Raw genomic sequence first — 15,554 nt, forward strand, 5'->3', positions numbered from 1 at the left:
TTAATTTTCTTGTTACAGGAGTCGGTTTGGCTAGCTACACACCTAGCAAGCTGATACTGGCTAACACGTTTGAGCTGGGCGTCTCCAGAACGCTGGGTTCTTCTCCCCTCCCTCCAACATCTAAGAGACTTCCTCCTGAAGGTGGCGAAGAAGATGCCGTCGTCACCGACAAAGTCGCTCCTGTAACAGAGGATTATCTGAGGCCTGCTGGAGAAGAAGAAACTGTCAATTGGAGTGCTAGCGACACTTCTGATTTACTTTTCTGAATTTTTACTGCCTACTTTGTACCATTTTTTGTGTTCTCCCAAGCTTGGTCGATTTGTTTTAGCCCTTATCTTCCCACGTGTGCTCAAGCTCTGACTTTTTGTGCATCTGGCGAACTCCAAAGTGAAGTTTTTATTGTCTGTGACTTCGACGATTCTATTTTATTTTTTTTTTTTTCGATGACTTACGATGTGTGGCCAATAATAACTTTATCATGGAAATTTTTTTTCAATGCAGATAATTATGTGCGAAAATTTTCAACACTTTTTTCGATAAAAGTGTTATTATTTTCGTATTTTTTTTTTACTTTACGCTCAGTGCAAACTGATCATCGAGGCCAAATTTCACGGAATGCTTCCCTCCTAAGTTTTGCTATCATTATTCGTCTAGATTAAAGTTCTATTGTTTTGTGTACATGAGTGAGCGACCTAAATCTCCATAATTGGGACGACTGAAAAAATAATGTTTTTATGAGCTCCAAGGGGAATGGTTTGAAACATTTTTGTCCAATACGTCGTTTTAGCTCTGTTTCTCTCCTGCATATCTGGCGCTCTCAGTGTCCCGGGAGTAAGTTGCTAACATTAATGGTTGAGATGTACATAGTGAGGATTATTTTATGTGATTTCATTAGATCCTAGGATTTATTAAGTGAAGATATACACGCTTTGTACAGCAAATCATGCGAAAAGTTTAAGTAATTTTATCAAATTGAAGCGTCCAAATTTTTTACCACTTTTGCAAGACTTATAGTATTAATGCAAATAAACGATTACGTGTCTCGAACTTAAAAGTAGCTTTCTACTCTCCTTCCAATATTCTAGTGTTGATACCATGTGAGTTATTCTGAATGATTAGTATAGTGTAGTGACATTGTAGGGTCTGTGGCTACCATACTAAACTCAGACAATAAGCTTACATCTGACCAAGACCGTCTATTAGTGAATAGATTAAGTGAAGTCTTACTCGTTTCGTGGCCATTTTATGGGTAGTTGTGAATGAAATTTAATTGCGCAATTGTGCTTGTGACGGACCAATATAACGATTAACCTCTGTGTTACGTGGCGGCAAATTTGAGTATTTTAGATTCATTTCATGCAATATTTTTACCAATGTTTACCGTGGATAATACTCCATTGGCTGGTGTATAAAAGACGACCAGGGCTAAGACAACGTGTTGAATTTCTTCATTTAATCGATGATGATCACCCCGTCGTGCAATGTGTATGTAGTGATTTTATGTAACCTCTCATGAAGAAGTATCCAATTTTTACAAGCCTTTGTAAAACTCATAGTTGGCACATATTGTTTATTTCTATCCTTTACTTAATTTTAAAATCTTGCCTGGTTATTGCGACCAGACGTGAAAAAAGTGCGGATTATTTTGAACTTTATGTGGAAAATAAGGTCTATCGATTGTCATCTTGTGGTCGTATTATTTTTTACACATATATTAGTTAATTTGAGATGGTGGCGTATATCGATAGTGAATTATATTTTTACCTCTACTTGTATTGTTCGTCCTAACTACGTCCTTGTGATCAAGAAATGCTTTGCTGTTGTTGACTTCTGCGGCGTTTTTGTAAATTTTGTGTCTGCTGGACGTGAATTGAGAAATAATTTTTATAGAATTTTTGTACCATGAAGTTGAGTTGCGCTTTTATCGAGTGTTTTTCTATTGAATGAAAACTCGACGCTACATATCAAGTTCATCATAACTTTTCGTTTAAAAATTTAGTTTAATAGTCTTTTCGCAATAGCCATTTTTCCGTCATCGAAGGAGATTTCTTAACTTGCATGTTAAGCCTTTAAGTTAAGGTGCTCATGTGTTATAAGGAACGTCCTTGACGTCTCGTAATTGACTTGTCCTGTACGGAATTGTCCTTGAATGGTCCCTCGGACCGCCACGAGTTTCCAACTGGTGATACATTTTTTCATTGTATTGTTACCTTTATGGGTAATTTGGCCCTACGTGTTTGGGTTGATCTGTTTCGTGCTCCAGGGATGCGCTGTGTCAAGGTCGCCAAAGATGTTACTTGTATTGACGTAAGTCATTGGGACGAAGAATGAAATCCACTTCTAATCGTGTATCTCGGCTCTTAAGTGCGTTTTTTGAGATAATTTATTTAGAGTCGCGATTACTTGACGAACGTAATTGCCACCTGTCGCTTGGTGTTAAAATTGAAAGTCTCATGACGATTATTTTTCTTGTTTCCTTTCATGCTTGTTCTCGTCTGACCAACTGAGTTACGTGTGCTTTTGAACCAACTTCTTGACTTAAAATCTCCGTGGGACTTGATAATACTTGTTATTCTTGTACATTTTTTTTCTATTCATACGGTCATCGTTGGCTTCACCCGAGTTTTCCGAATCGTCAAACGCTGATAATAATCCAATGATCATCGTGACTTGAACGGCTGAATGACGAGAATTGTTCAGTCTTGATTGTCTAAAGGTTTTGAATTACCCAGCACGTGGAATGATTAGCCAGGTAATTGTGCGGAGATACAAGTGTATATAGGATTAACTGGCTCTGTTTATCAACTTAACTCGGGCTAAAAAAAATCGCGTTTGTTTGGAACAGTTTCCAAACAAACCGTGTGTGGGTGGGTGATGGTTCCTTCATTTTTATACGCCGTGTTGACTCAAATGTTCAAGTGATCAATAGCAATACGCCATTGTTTTGTGCATACTAAATGAAATACAATTTTACTCAAACACGCTGTTTTTTCTTAACACTATAGCTCACTCGCATAATTCTCGCCATCAAATCCCTTAAACGCTCCCTCGAATTATGAAGCCTTTCGTGCAGGGTGGCCCAGTGGTTGAAGTTCAGAGTACCAAGATTGGAGCAGATGGGTGTGGGTTAGTTCGCTGCTCTGTGCGCCGGTTTCTTGTCAGAATCGGCGAGGAGGCCGGGCGGTTAAGCAAAGCAAAATTGAAGCAGTGAGTTGCGAGTTCAAGCCCGCAACAAGCTGTGGATGTTCTTCAATGTTAAAGAATTGGCGGCGACAGGCTAAACTGTACGTTTAAGTTCGAAAGCAGAAGTGAAGTACTCTAGAAATAACAATTAAGAAAGTTAACTTACATATGAACTCAAATGCAACGATCAAATATGAAATGAAAAATAATACCGGTGAGAAATAGGATTAGTGTCACTTTCATGTTGAAATATTAGAAGAGTGTCCTCGAACACAACATTTTATATACCGTACGCCGAGTGGTTGATAACGCCATCTACCTGGACATGTACACACTGAAAAGCGGTGCAGGGTTAGCTACATAATGGCATATCTCGATAGATTCAGTAGATTATTCTTATTTTCAATATTACATTGAAATGATTAAAAAATAGCTCCGTTTATTTTGTTCCTTGCTGGCCAGAAATGCCGATACTTGCCATATAACTCAAAAATATCGCGAACTAAAAAAGAAGAACCCTTCTGCAACGTGTAAGAGCGGCCGAATACAAGATAGTGTTTTATATTGAGGTAATCCATCACATTCATCCCGCCCAGGCCAAGCTACTCTTTTTACGTCTCACCTGGTGCGGGATGGGGTTTTGATATTGAGCAGTTCCTCAGCAAGCGTCCTTGAGAAAGCATCCTCACGTGGCTGCTGGCGAGCTTTTGACTTGGAGTTCTGTTGTCCACTTGAAAAATGTCTGAAATGCTGTCGATAACTAAATTACAGCTTCCAAATATTTTAATGAGTTGGATTAAAAAAACAGCATGTTTAGTATTCGACATCATAGCTCACTTCTTCATTTAACTCATTCATTCCAGACGAGCTTCATTGCCGTCAACAGTTAGTGTACTCGCGGAATGTCAATTTGACCTTTTTTCTTTTGATGATTTAATGGTTAATTCTAATGGAATCCATACTTTTCTAATGAAATCTATCAACATTACCAAATTCGCATTACCAAATAGACGAATTTGTCGGGGCAATAATTTGTGAGCGTATTATCTCGGTGTAAACGAAGATTCAATATTCAATGGCCAATATTCATGCCAAGTACATTTATGTCTTCAAATTAATTCAATTATGATTCGTGTTAACGCCTAATTCGATATCACTGTGGTATAAGAATTTTTATCTTGAGGCATCAATAGACGGAAAATTTCTTCGGTCTGCCTAATTTTAGCAAACCTGTTTCGTTAAGCTGAAAAATGCGGCGATGACACGAGCAGGAGAGTCGACTTCAAAGGCAAGGTCCGCCAGTGCAGTCGAGTACATGAAGATTGTATCGTATAGCTCAGAATTTAACAATTTAACCTGTTCTTCCTTTGGCCCATGTTTGACGCGGACTGGCTGCATCTGTGAAGTATGAAGACTCGCAGCAAACCTTGGGGCGATAACGAGAAGACGAATTTCATAGTCTTTTTGTTCTGTGCTAATTATTTTTTTACTGCTAAAAGAATTTATCGTAAATGGAAAAGTTTTCCACACGCTGAAAGGTTGTTGATTGAATTAGTTAAAACTGAAAGCTTTGAAAAATATATTCAATACCTGGCTGGGCAATGCTTTTTCAACTTTAACGTTAAATTAAGAATGTGTTGTCAAGGAAAAAATAATATGCAGTCATCTTTTCCATTATTCATACATTAAATTGTTTGATTAACAAGAGATTTATGGTAATGTATAAAGCCTGCATACTCCTACAAAACTAATATAAACAATGTTTCCTGTAAATTGAAAATGAATGTTGATACATTCGAAATGTCGTTAAATATATAAGTACTTACGAGACCTGCCTTTTGATCTATTAATGTCATTTGAAGAATTTTTCGACTCCCTGAAAATTGGAATATAATGCATTCTCTTGTCAATCGATAGTACGTGTTTCAACAAGAACATTTTTCCTTTTAATACTAATTACTGTTGTAACTGTTCACGAAGCTCTTCTAGGGTAAGATTTTATCACTAACTGGAATACGAGCTTATTTACAATGACGGTTCGGAGTCTCTCTTGGCTGGATTACGTGGTCATCGGAGGCTACTTCGTTTTCGTATTAGCTGTGGGGCTAATTGTGAGTATTATTTATTCCTGCTTGAATGCTTATCCATAACAACACGTTGAATTTATATGTAATCATGCCACCAGTCTGCATTTGAAAATTATATCCGGACAGAATAATTACTAAGAAAGTTATTGTTGCTCATTTATTGGCAGGAATATCTAATTTCAGTTCACTTGGAATTCGAAAAAATTATTAATTATTACTGCAGTGATGATTTTTATCACCTACCTTGGCACTGAGGTGAAAATCACTAAAGCTTTTTCATGCAAATTTATTCCTTATAAACCGCAAATTTCTTTTAAATTCGCGTGTGAAATTATTTACTGCTCTCTATTATAACTTTAATAGAATAGAGTTTTTTTTGTTTAATGGTTTATGTAAATTTTTTGCCAAATATTCTGACAGAACTTCTTTAATTTCTTTTAAGATTTTTATGCGATTTAAGAAACTCTGAAGTATATCACTATTATCTACTTGTAAATAGTTTTGTTAGTGATAAACCGAGGGTCTTCATGAATAAATAATTTTGTTTAATTTCTTCGGTGGCTTGCGTTTCTGATTACAAACTCAAGATGACGGAGCATCGAAACTTGTCCCATTGACCGTTACTCAGACAGCTCGGACTGGGCTATAATCAGGCGGGCGAGATTAATGTGGATAACTGTTATTACTTATCGCTATATTTCTATTTTAATGATATTTTTTGAGAAATTCTGCTCAAGACTCTCAGAGTATTGTCTTCAACTATGCCAGATACTCCATAAACATTACAGAAGCTGCCAAGTCATGAGCGGGCATAAATCAATTCAAAATGATCAAGACTTTATAATTGTGCGAGACAAAAAAGATGATACCGCGAAAAGAAAAGACACACACTACAACACACACGCACGCGAAAAATTACACGCGGATATTTTCCTAAACAAGAAGGCCAAACGCCCAAAACAAACCAAAAAAAAAACCGAAAAAAAAAACCAATTGCCAAAAATAAACAAAAAAAAGAAAAAATCTTTAGAAAAAATTATTAATTTATGCTTACATTTATATTTTTCCTTTCAATTTTTACAGTCATCCCGACGAAGCAAGGGCGACAGCATCAGCGGGTACTTCCTGGCGTCGAGAAATATGCACTGGATTCCGGTCAGAAGTTCAATAATAATCCAGCTTTGCTTTGTTGAAACTAATGAAATACTTGAAACATATACACGCGCATGTCTGCACTGCACAAATAGTAATTCAGTTCGTAATATTTCACCTAAAGGTCACTCACCATTGCAAATCACATTTAACTGAAAATTTTATGATGGTTCGTACAACGAATTATCCATCAAATATTAAATTTCCCCATCATTTGTTCGCTCTCCAGGTAGGAGCGTCGCTGTTCGCAAGCAACATCGGCTCCGGTCACTTCATCGGCCTGGCAGGCTCCGGCGCCGCGTCCGGCATCGGCATCGCCGCCTTCGAGCTCAACGTAAATTTACCCACATTTAATTAAAGATTAGCGTAACATTTTTCGATATTATTTATTTAAGAAAAACTCATACTTGTGTATGGTTAAAACTTTTGAGAGAACGACTGTTTATTATCTTAATTTATTTATTCAGTTTCACATGACATGTTTTGGGTTAGCTAGCAAATTTACTCACAAGATCTTTAATTAGACTTCCTTTAATACCGAACTCTACGTAGATTTACCATCTTAAAGATCAAGGCCACAGAATAAAGTTTGAGTTGCAAATGTTGTGTAACATTTTTATTGATTTCATGATGTGGTAAGTTTTATATAATCACGACAGACACGTTAAGCATGACAGACTTTTAATGAAGCATTTACTTTACTATATCGATTTCGGCCTTTGACTATAGAATTGAACTGAATGCCGCTATTAAACTTGGGCAAACCTATCGACCGACCAGAGTCGCGGATGACGAGATGTGCGTAGCTCGGATGTGTTCCTTGTTGTACTTAATGTGTATACATTTCAATCACTTGTTCGGGAAGCCCCAGCCAGGAGTTGGCGGTGCCAACGAGTCTGATGAGTTCCATATAATATTTATGCTGTGAGCGGAAATGATGTGCTGCCCTAATACCGTTTCCGAGCGTCTGCCAACGGGCCCAACGATAAGTGGCAAATATCGGAAGACTTTCGTTAGTCTTGCTGGAACAAGAAATATATTTAAATACGTCAGCTCCTGAAGCTGTTTTACGATCTTCGGTCCTATTAACAATATGAAAGAACTTAATTATTCAAACAGGCAAAATATGAGATTAAACTTGATAATTTATATTTGATCTGACTGAAAGAATATCACTCCCAACTTAGAAAAATTTTGTTGTTATATCTTAAAATCGAACTCACTACTTTCCAGACTCAGCTAATAGTCGTGTAATGCTACCGAATATTTTCAGTAGGTAGCATTGAAAAAAAAATAGCATTGAATTGAACACCTTTAAGGCTCAAAATCTTTGTATTAATGTTTCACATGAACAAATTCTCATTTCAAAAGCTCGAAATTTTGTTTTCTCAACAACTGTCTCGCGTGAACTTTATTTCCAGCATGCTCCTTATCTTCAATATAGACTAATTTTTTCTACCTGAGCTACAGGTGTCATTAATTAGGCCTATTTTAAGGGTGCTTCAGCCTTCATACGATATATTTAAGCCCCTGAATGATTTTATGTTAATTTATCAAATTTATTATTTTTACAGAAAATGCCAAAAGTTTTAGCTAATGTGGCCTGAATATAAGATTATTTATCAATCACCATAGAACCAGTCATTATTAACTCAAAGATGTTCATAAATCTTNGTTCAGAGTACCAGGATTGGAGCAGAGAGGTGCGGGTTCGATCCCAGCTCTGTGCGCCAGTTTCTGGTCAGAATCGGCGAGTTAGGCCAGGCGGTTAAGCACAGCAGAAATTGAATCAGTGAGTTGCGAGTTCGAGACCGCAGCAAGCTGTAAATGTTCTGCGATGTTAAGAATAAGCGACAGGCCTACGGCCTAATAAACGCTGAAACCGCTATATATCAAATAAAATGATTCCTTCTAGGCAATTTATGCCCTGGTGCTTCTGGGATGGGTGTTCGTGCCAGTGTACATGAGCTCCGGCGTGTACACAATGCCGGAGTACCTAAGGGAGCGCTTCGGCGGACAGAGGATCAGAGTTTACCTCTCCGTCCTCGCTCTCCTTCTCTACGTCTTCACTAAAATATCGGTGAGAACAGAGAGCGTGACAAACGCAATTGATAATCCTAAACATAATAACGAAGACAGAAACACTCTAGTTGTCTTTATTAACTACAGAAACCAAAGAGAAAATCAACTCATTCATTCATTTTTATTTCGCCTTTATTTTACCGTAAAGTATACATTAGCAAAAAATATGTTGATTGAAACATTTTATTCAAAACAAGAAGTGCAGATGAGCTATTACTTTTAAAAAGTTTACAGTTTATTTTAATTTATCAACAGGCAGATCTATATGCCGGTGCTCTGTTCATACAAGAAGCTATCGGCAGAAACTCGCAGGAGTGGTTCTACCTGAGCGTCCTTATTCTGCTGGCGATATCCGCGCTCTTCACGATCACTGGTGGACTGACCGCCGTAATATGGACAGATTTCGTCCAAGTGGTCCTCATGGTCGTCGGGGCTTTCGTTCTCATGTTCAAATGTGGGTTCTACTGTTACGGGGTTTCAAGTAATACTCAAATACTGAGCTATTCATCTAAGTCATTATATAATTCAAAACGATTTGTTGTATAGGATGCCTATTACATATTTCAAATTTTACTGTTATATTAAACTAATTTCCTAGAATTCATTTTCCGTAAGAGAAATTTATTTACATCGCGTTGAATCTTTTATTCGACAATTCATATAATTTGTTAAATAAAAAAACAAGCATTCAATAAAATGCTTAATTAGAATGCTGAATAAACTATTTTTTCTCTGTACTTATCCAGCATTCGAAGCTGTTGGTGGCTACGAGAAACTACCAGATCAATTTTTGTACTCGTCTGCCGCAAACGTGAGCAAGCAGTACGATTCCTGCGCCTACCCCCCGTCCTATTCCATGAACTTCTTCCGGTCCGCTACTCCGGGGGAGAGCGACTTGCCCTGGACGGGCTCCATCTTCGGTGTCGCTATCGCTTGTGTATGGTACTTCTGCACGGACCAGGTGATGGTTCCAGGTTTTTCGAAGACCAATCGGCGTTCTATTACATACATTACTAACGTTAGTTACTTTATAAATACTATTCGACGTTTTCATGGTCGTTCACATCTTTGTGTAGGTAATGTTCGTTAAAGTTGGTATTTTGATATCGTTCAGGAGAATGTTCTCGATGCTCCATGATGTGTGGATCGCTGTCACTGTTTTCTAAACGACTGAGCCATAGGCGTTTTGATTCCATTGTAACTACACAGTCTATTATTCTGTCTTTCATGCTATAGGTCATCGTTCAGCGAACTCTAGCGAGCAAGACGATGGTGTACGCAAAGAGCGGCTGTTTGTTGGCAGCTGCGTTGAAGTTCCTGCCACTGTGGCTGCTGGTGTTCCCCGGGATGGCAGCTCGAGTTCTCTTCCCCGACGAAGTTGCTTGTGTTGAGCCTGAGAAGTGCAAGAGCATCTGCGGTAGCGAGGGCGGCTGTACTAACATCGCATACGTCAAGCTTGTCCTCGAACTTCTGCCGAACGGTAATGACTAATTCGCACACACAAAAAAATAAAAATAAAATGATTTAAAAAGAATCCGCCACATTCTTCTTTTAACTTCTGGAAACTTATGATTTTTGTTCATGACGGTGAAGCGTAACCAAGTTGTGGAGGAATTAGGCTCGTGTTCGATTGGAAGTTCATTTTGATGTTTACAATCATGTAACTTATGATTCACCGAAAAAATCTCCTAGAACCACTTTCAATTTTTATAAACTCATAATTATTTACCGAAAAGGAAGATTAGATAGATATTTTTACGTTTCTACCAATCAATATAAAATCTTTGCCTGCGGCACTTCTTAATCCCAGGTTTGCGCGGTATGATGCTGGCGGTGATGATGGCCGCTCTCATGTCCTCCCTGACGTCCATCTTCAACTCGGCGTCGACCATCTTCACCATGGACATTTGGATCAGAGTCCGCAGCAAGGCCTTCAAGAAGAAGAGCCTCCGAGACATCGAGGTGGAGCAGCTGATCGTTGGGCGCGTCTTCGTGCTGGCGCTCGTCGCCATCTCCGTCATCTGGATACCCGTCATTCAGTGAGTATGCTTCACAGATGTTATTCATATTGAATGATGAGTGACAATTTTTCAGGTTTCATGAGTAAGAAAATTGTTTTCGATTTTGTTGTTGCCCCTACTTGGAATTGAAATCACACACAAAAAAATAAAAATAAAATGATTTAAAAAGAATCCGCCACATTCTTCTTTTAACTTCTGGAAACTTATGATTTTTGTTCATGACGGTGAAGCGTAACCAAGTTGTGGAGGAATTAGGCTCGTGTTCGATTGGAAGTTCATTTTGATGTTTACAATCATGTAACTTATGATTCACCGAAAAAATCTCCTAGAACCACTTTCAATTTTTATAAACTCATAATTATTTACCGAAAAGGAAGATTAGATAGATATTTTTACGTTTCTACCAATCAATATAAAATCTTTGCCTGCGGCACTTCTTAATCCCAGGTTTGCGCGGTATGATGCTGGCGGTGATGATGGCCGCTCTCATGTCCTCCCTGACGTCCATCTTCAACTCGGCATCGACCATCTTCACCATGGACATTTGGATCAGAGTCCGCAGCAAGGCCTTCAAGAAGAAGAGCCTCCGAGACATCGAGGTGGAGCAGCTGATCGTTGGGCGCGTCTTCGTGCTGGCGCTCGTCGCCATCTCCGTCATCTGGATACCCGTCATTCAGTGAGTATGCTTCACAGATGTTATTCATATTGAATGATGAGTGACAATTTTTCAGGTTTCATGAGTAAGGAAATTGTTTTCGATTTTATTGTTGCCCCTACTTGGAATTGAAATCGTGGTGAGTTTAGCGAAAAACAAGATAAGGCTCTCTGATCAGTGCCGTTGCACATGACATTTTATTCGTTGTCGTAAACATTTTTTGAAGGTATTTAGCATTAGTTTAATTTATTGATTATGGATTATTGTGTTAAGATTTGCATGCCATTGTGCCCATATGATTCATGAAAAACTTTTTCAGAGGGTCGGCCAACTCGCAGTTGTTCATGTACATCCAAAGCATTTCTTCGTTCTTGTCACCACCCATCTGCGCCGTGTATCTCCTCGCCATATTCTGGAGGCGCACCACGGAACCTGTGAGTCTTCAGTGGCGAATGATATTCTGGTATTCAGTGGATGTAGCTAGTCAGTGCAACTAGTTAAATGAGAATGCAAGAAGAATATACTTAGCTTTGCAACATGTTTTATATAAATTTAATAAACATTAAATTGTGCTACAAAGAATTAATGATGAACGTTAATTGTCAGGGAGCATTCTGGGGACTCATGACGGGACTCGTGGTCGGAATCGTTCGATTTACGATGGAGTTTTCGTTTACGGTGCCTCCGTGTGGATCGAGTAAGTCCATGCATATAGAATTCTAAACTACAGGATTTTTCTTACAATTAAGTCTCTCGATGAGGATTTTTCCAAGTGTTTTGTTGACTTTTAAAAAATCCTTGTAGGTTTAGATTTGAGCTTGATGCAGACATGAATAAACTTATGTATTGTTATGCGTGGTATTATATAACAATTTAATTAGAATTGCATCATATGACCAACTAGTTCTTGTTCACAACCACTAATTATTTTTCTAATTTCCAGTTTTTTTGTTAATTTCCAGTTTATAATAAAATATATACATTATTGATGGCATACATAGGCTGCAACCACCTGGCAGGTTTATTTTACTATTTTGTGGAAAATTTCGCTTAATAAATGCAAAATAATTTTAAATTCATTTGCTGATTCGTGTGAAGCCTACACGGCATATTTAATTTGGTTCCTATCTGGGAACAAGACAAGTCATGGGAAGAGCACTCATTTAGAACTCTGACGTTTTTGTAGAACTATGGAAATCTTCTATGCAAAATCGGTTTCAGCTGAATTCATTGGGCTCTGAACGCCACTACCAAGCGATTCGAAAATTTTTTAAGATTAATGAAAAATCCAATGTCATCTGAGGAGACCCTCGGATGACTATTGGTACGTAGAAGTGTTCAAATATATAAGTCTAAATGTTATTTTCAGGGTCGCGCGAGCATTGTTATAAAAAACTCCAGCACTAATTTCCCTCCCTCTTAAGCCTGCGCAAATAAAAAACGACTCCTACTACCCAATAAAAACTGACGATAAATATTATTACTATATAATTAATAATATTAATATATGTTACTATACATATATTACTATATACATAGAATTCAATTTACCGCAGTGAAGCCTGACCTACGTCCGGAAATTATCAAGCTTCTTGTAGGAAACCTCCACTTCCTGAACTTCAGTATCCTACTGTGGGCGCTAACCATGGTGGTTACAATAGCTGTATCCTACCTCACGGAGCCCATCCCAGAAAAATGCGTGAGTCATAGTGCAGGTACCATAAAGAAAAATGAGTTATAAGTATAATAAACTAAATAACTTCTCAAAAAAGAAACGTTTACTCATACGAATATTGCCAACTGCAGGAGCCGAAAAATTTAAAATTGTTGTGAAACTCATATTATCAGTAACAAACTCATCCAATCTGCCACAACATAAAACAAGCATGATTTTCTTCAATTGAGCTTAATCCAAAAATATATTTTTGAGACTTTTTTCCATTTCGTCTGTCTTTAATGTAAGCAAGAAATTCTTTCCCTTTAAATTTTATCAGGAACTAGGGGAAAACAACACGCATTTTTTTCCACGGTTGAATTGTGATTAAAGAAGCTTTCAAATTCACACAGTATTTTCATCTTTTCCAATTTAAACTTCCCTTGAAGTATTTTCCTTGCATTTTTTTTTTGTTGAATCTAATTGAACATAAAAAAGTTACTAATCATATCCATATATAAATTAGAAAAAGCCAACATCTTGAAATTGAAAGTAATAATATACTCTCGCGTAGTAATAATATACTCTCTAATAATATACTCTTTTCCCGGCTAGTTGCCGCGCCTCACGTTCAGTACCCGACGCAGCACGGAGCCCAGGGTGTCCATAAGGATGGTCATGGATGAGGAGGATGCACAAGATAACGACCTGGCTGCGAAACTGTCGCAGACAGTTTCTCCGACACTTAAAAGTAAATTATTCTCCACCATTTGTCTTCACTGTCGTGAAGCTTGTGAACATAATTAGCATATAAATAGTTTCATCTTCTTTTCACGCAGACGACTCATTAATTATTAATTTGTGTACATTTTACCATTTACCATATTCAAAAAATAACGAGCAAAATAACTGAATGAAATCGAAAGCAAACATCTATGACGCTAACATACGTTTCATTGAAAGAAATACTGATTTTTTCAAGAAACGTATTGGGTATTTCAATATAAATACTTTATGAGCTTGTGACAAAGATTTTGGTATTTTATAATCCAAACAAAATGGGTTTGCTTTTTCAGAAGAATCTACGTTGAAGAAGTTACTCTACCGTATGTGCGGATATTCAGAAACAACGGCAGCCACGTTGGAAAACGATAACGTAAATTGTGAAAGCAAATCCGAAGCCGAGAGAATTTTGGAAGCCGTCAAATTTCTGGAAGAAGAACCTACTCAAAAATTGTGAGTTAGTTATTTTATGAAAAATATTTTAATAAATCTGTGCACCAGAATACATTTTAATGGTAAACAACATCTCTGATGAGTGTGAAAAGTACATGTTTTTTGACCGAATAAGAGGAACTAATGAATTAGAGAAAATATATCTTTTGAATGGCTTTGCGTTAGAGCATTAATCATTTCAAAAGTCTTCCATAATATTGGAAATTGCTGACAACCCTTCATCACTGCATGTCTTTGAAAGTAGCATCGAATGTTAGACACACACACACACATTATAATTTGCACTCTTGTCTCCAATAATGTTAAAGGCACATTGAATGCACATTCGAGGCTGAAGGTTATAGCAATCTGCATCTAAATTCAATTTTCTTTTCAGGATCGTGAATGGCTTGGCGATATTTTGCATGATGATGGCGTCGGGGGTTTTGGGCTACTACGCGTGATCCACGGCTGCAGATATTTTCTTCGATCTTATATTTTGATCTATTGTTAATTGCCATTCGCAAACGGACCTTACACACTAAGTAAATTCTTTTAGCTGTGTATACAGTGAGACTGTCATGGCTCCCGGTTTCACATCAGAGATTTAGAGTGTTTAACTTAGAAAGCTTAACGTTTTTGTAGCATATTCGTTTGCTTGTTGATGTTGGCTACCTACAGCATTGATGAAGAAGGTAGAGAAAAATACTGCACCTTTTCTGAGTGCACAGTTAACACCTTGTGAACGAAATATATATGTTTGGATATAATGGATATCACTCTTTAGAATTTTGAATTTGTGTATAGTTAATGCATACATTGAGTTAAAAAATTACAATCTCTTACACTATAGTTACCATTAGCTTTTACCTGATAAAGCTGGTCAGTAAAACCATTCTTAAGGAAGCGTTTCCAACTTATTATAACCTTCAATTTTTACTATTGGTTGCTATATTTATGGCCACATCGTCTGATACGAATTTCGTGGACGGTGCTTTATCAATCTATCCGTAGATAAAGGGTCAAATGGTCGGCCAACATCCGTTATAAATGCTTTATAATACTGGCACGAATGCGGTAAGCATTTGAATGTTAATGTAACTTGCATTTCAGTCTGCACAACATTTATGTGTATGACGTATTTATATTCTAACTCAATGAATATTTTGGAGCGAAAACGATAGTTAGATAGCCAGATTATTCCCACCACTGTTAGACGCGCTCTGTAGTAATGCACTATGTTTTAAAACTGACATGCAACGTTTCCATCTGGTCATTGCAAATCAATCACGTCGTAAACGACATTAAGAAAGCGGTACAGGAGTTGGTTATTAAAAGACATTGAACAACGAATTTATAAATATCATGCTCGCAATTTGTCTTTGAAGCTATCGATACCCTCAATTCTCTAATGAACCATTCTTTCCGTGAGTAAGTTTGATGAAACGAGCTCACCATAAAATTAATTTTCTAAAAATACAAGTAACGCATATTTCTTTGTTTGG

At 37.4% G+C, this 15,554-nt stretch overlaps 2 protein-coding genes across 2 annotated transcripts in view; both read left to right on the forward strand.

Moving 5' to 3' along the window:
• Window positions 1-527, forward strand: part of LOC108680891 (mucin-17) — a 44,698-nt gene extending 44,171 nt beyond the window's left edge. Inside the window, exon 4 of the mRNA XM_018169818.2 lies at window positions 19-527. Within this exon, the coding sequence (XP_018025307.1) occupies window positions 19-266 (248 nt within the window). The 3' untranslated portion in view covers window positions 267-527. The remainder of the gene's footprint in view (window positions 1-18) is intronic.
• Window positions 528-5,197: 4,670 nt separating this feature from the next.
• Window positions 5,198-14,818, forward strand: LOC108680889 (sodium/glucose cotransporter 5). The gene is made up of 14 exons (XM_018169816.2): window positions 5,198-5,294; window positions 6,354-6,425; window positions 6,652-6,756; window positions 8,338-8,502; window positions 8,760-8,958; window positions 9,251-9,465; window positions 9,741-9,984; window positions 10,315-10,543; window positions 11,500-11,614; window positions 11,787-11,877; window positions 12,737-12,879; window positions 13,450-13,585; window positions 13,911-14,070; window positions 14,447-14,818. The coding sequence occupies exons 1-14, from the start codon at window positions 5,214-5,216 to the stop codon at window positions 14,511-14,513; spliced, it is 2,022 nt and encodes a 673-aa protein (XP_018025305.2). The 5' UTR covers window positions 5,198-5,213; the 3' UTR covers window positions 14,514-14,818.
• Window positions 14,819-15,554: the final 736 nt, after the last annotated feature.

This window comes from Hyalella azteca, unplaced genomic scaffold (genome assembly GCF_000764305.2).
Source record: "Hyalella azteca isolate HAZT.00-mixed unplaced genomic scaffold, Hazt_2.0.2 contig7483, whole genome shotgun sequence".
Taxonomy (NCBI): domain Eukaryota; kingdom Metazoa; phylum Arthropoda; class Malacostraca; order Amphipoda; family Hyalellidae; genus Hyalella; species Hyalella azteca.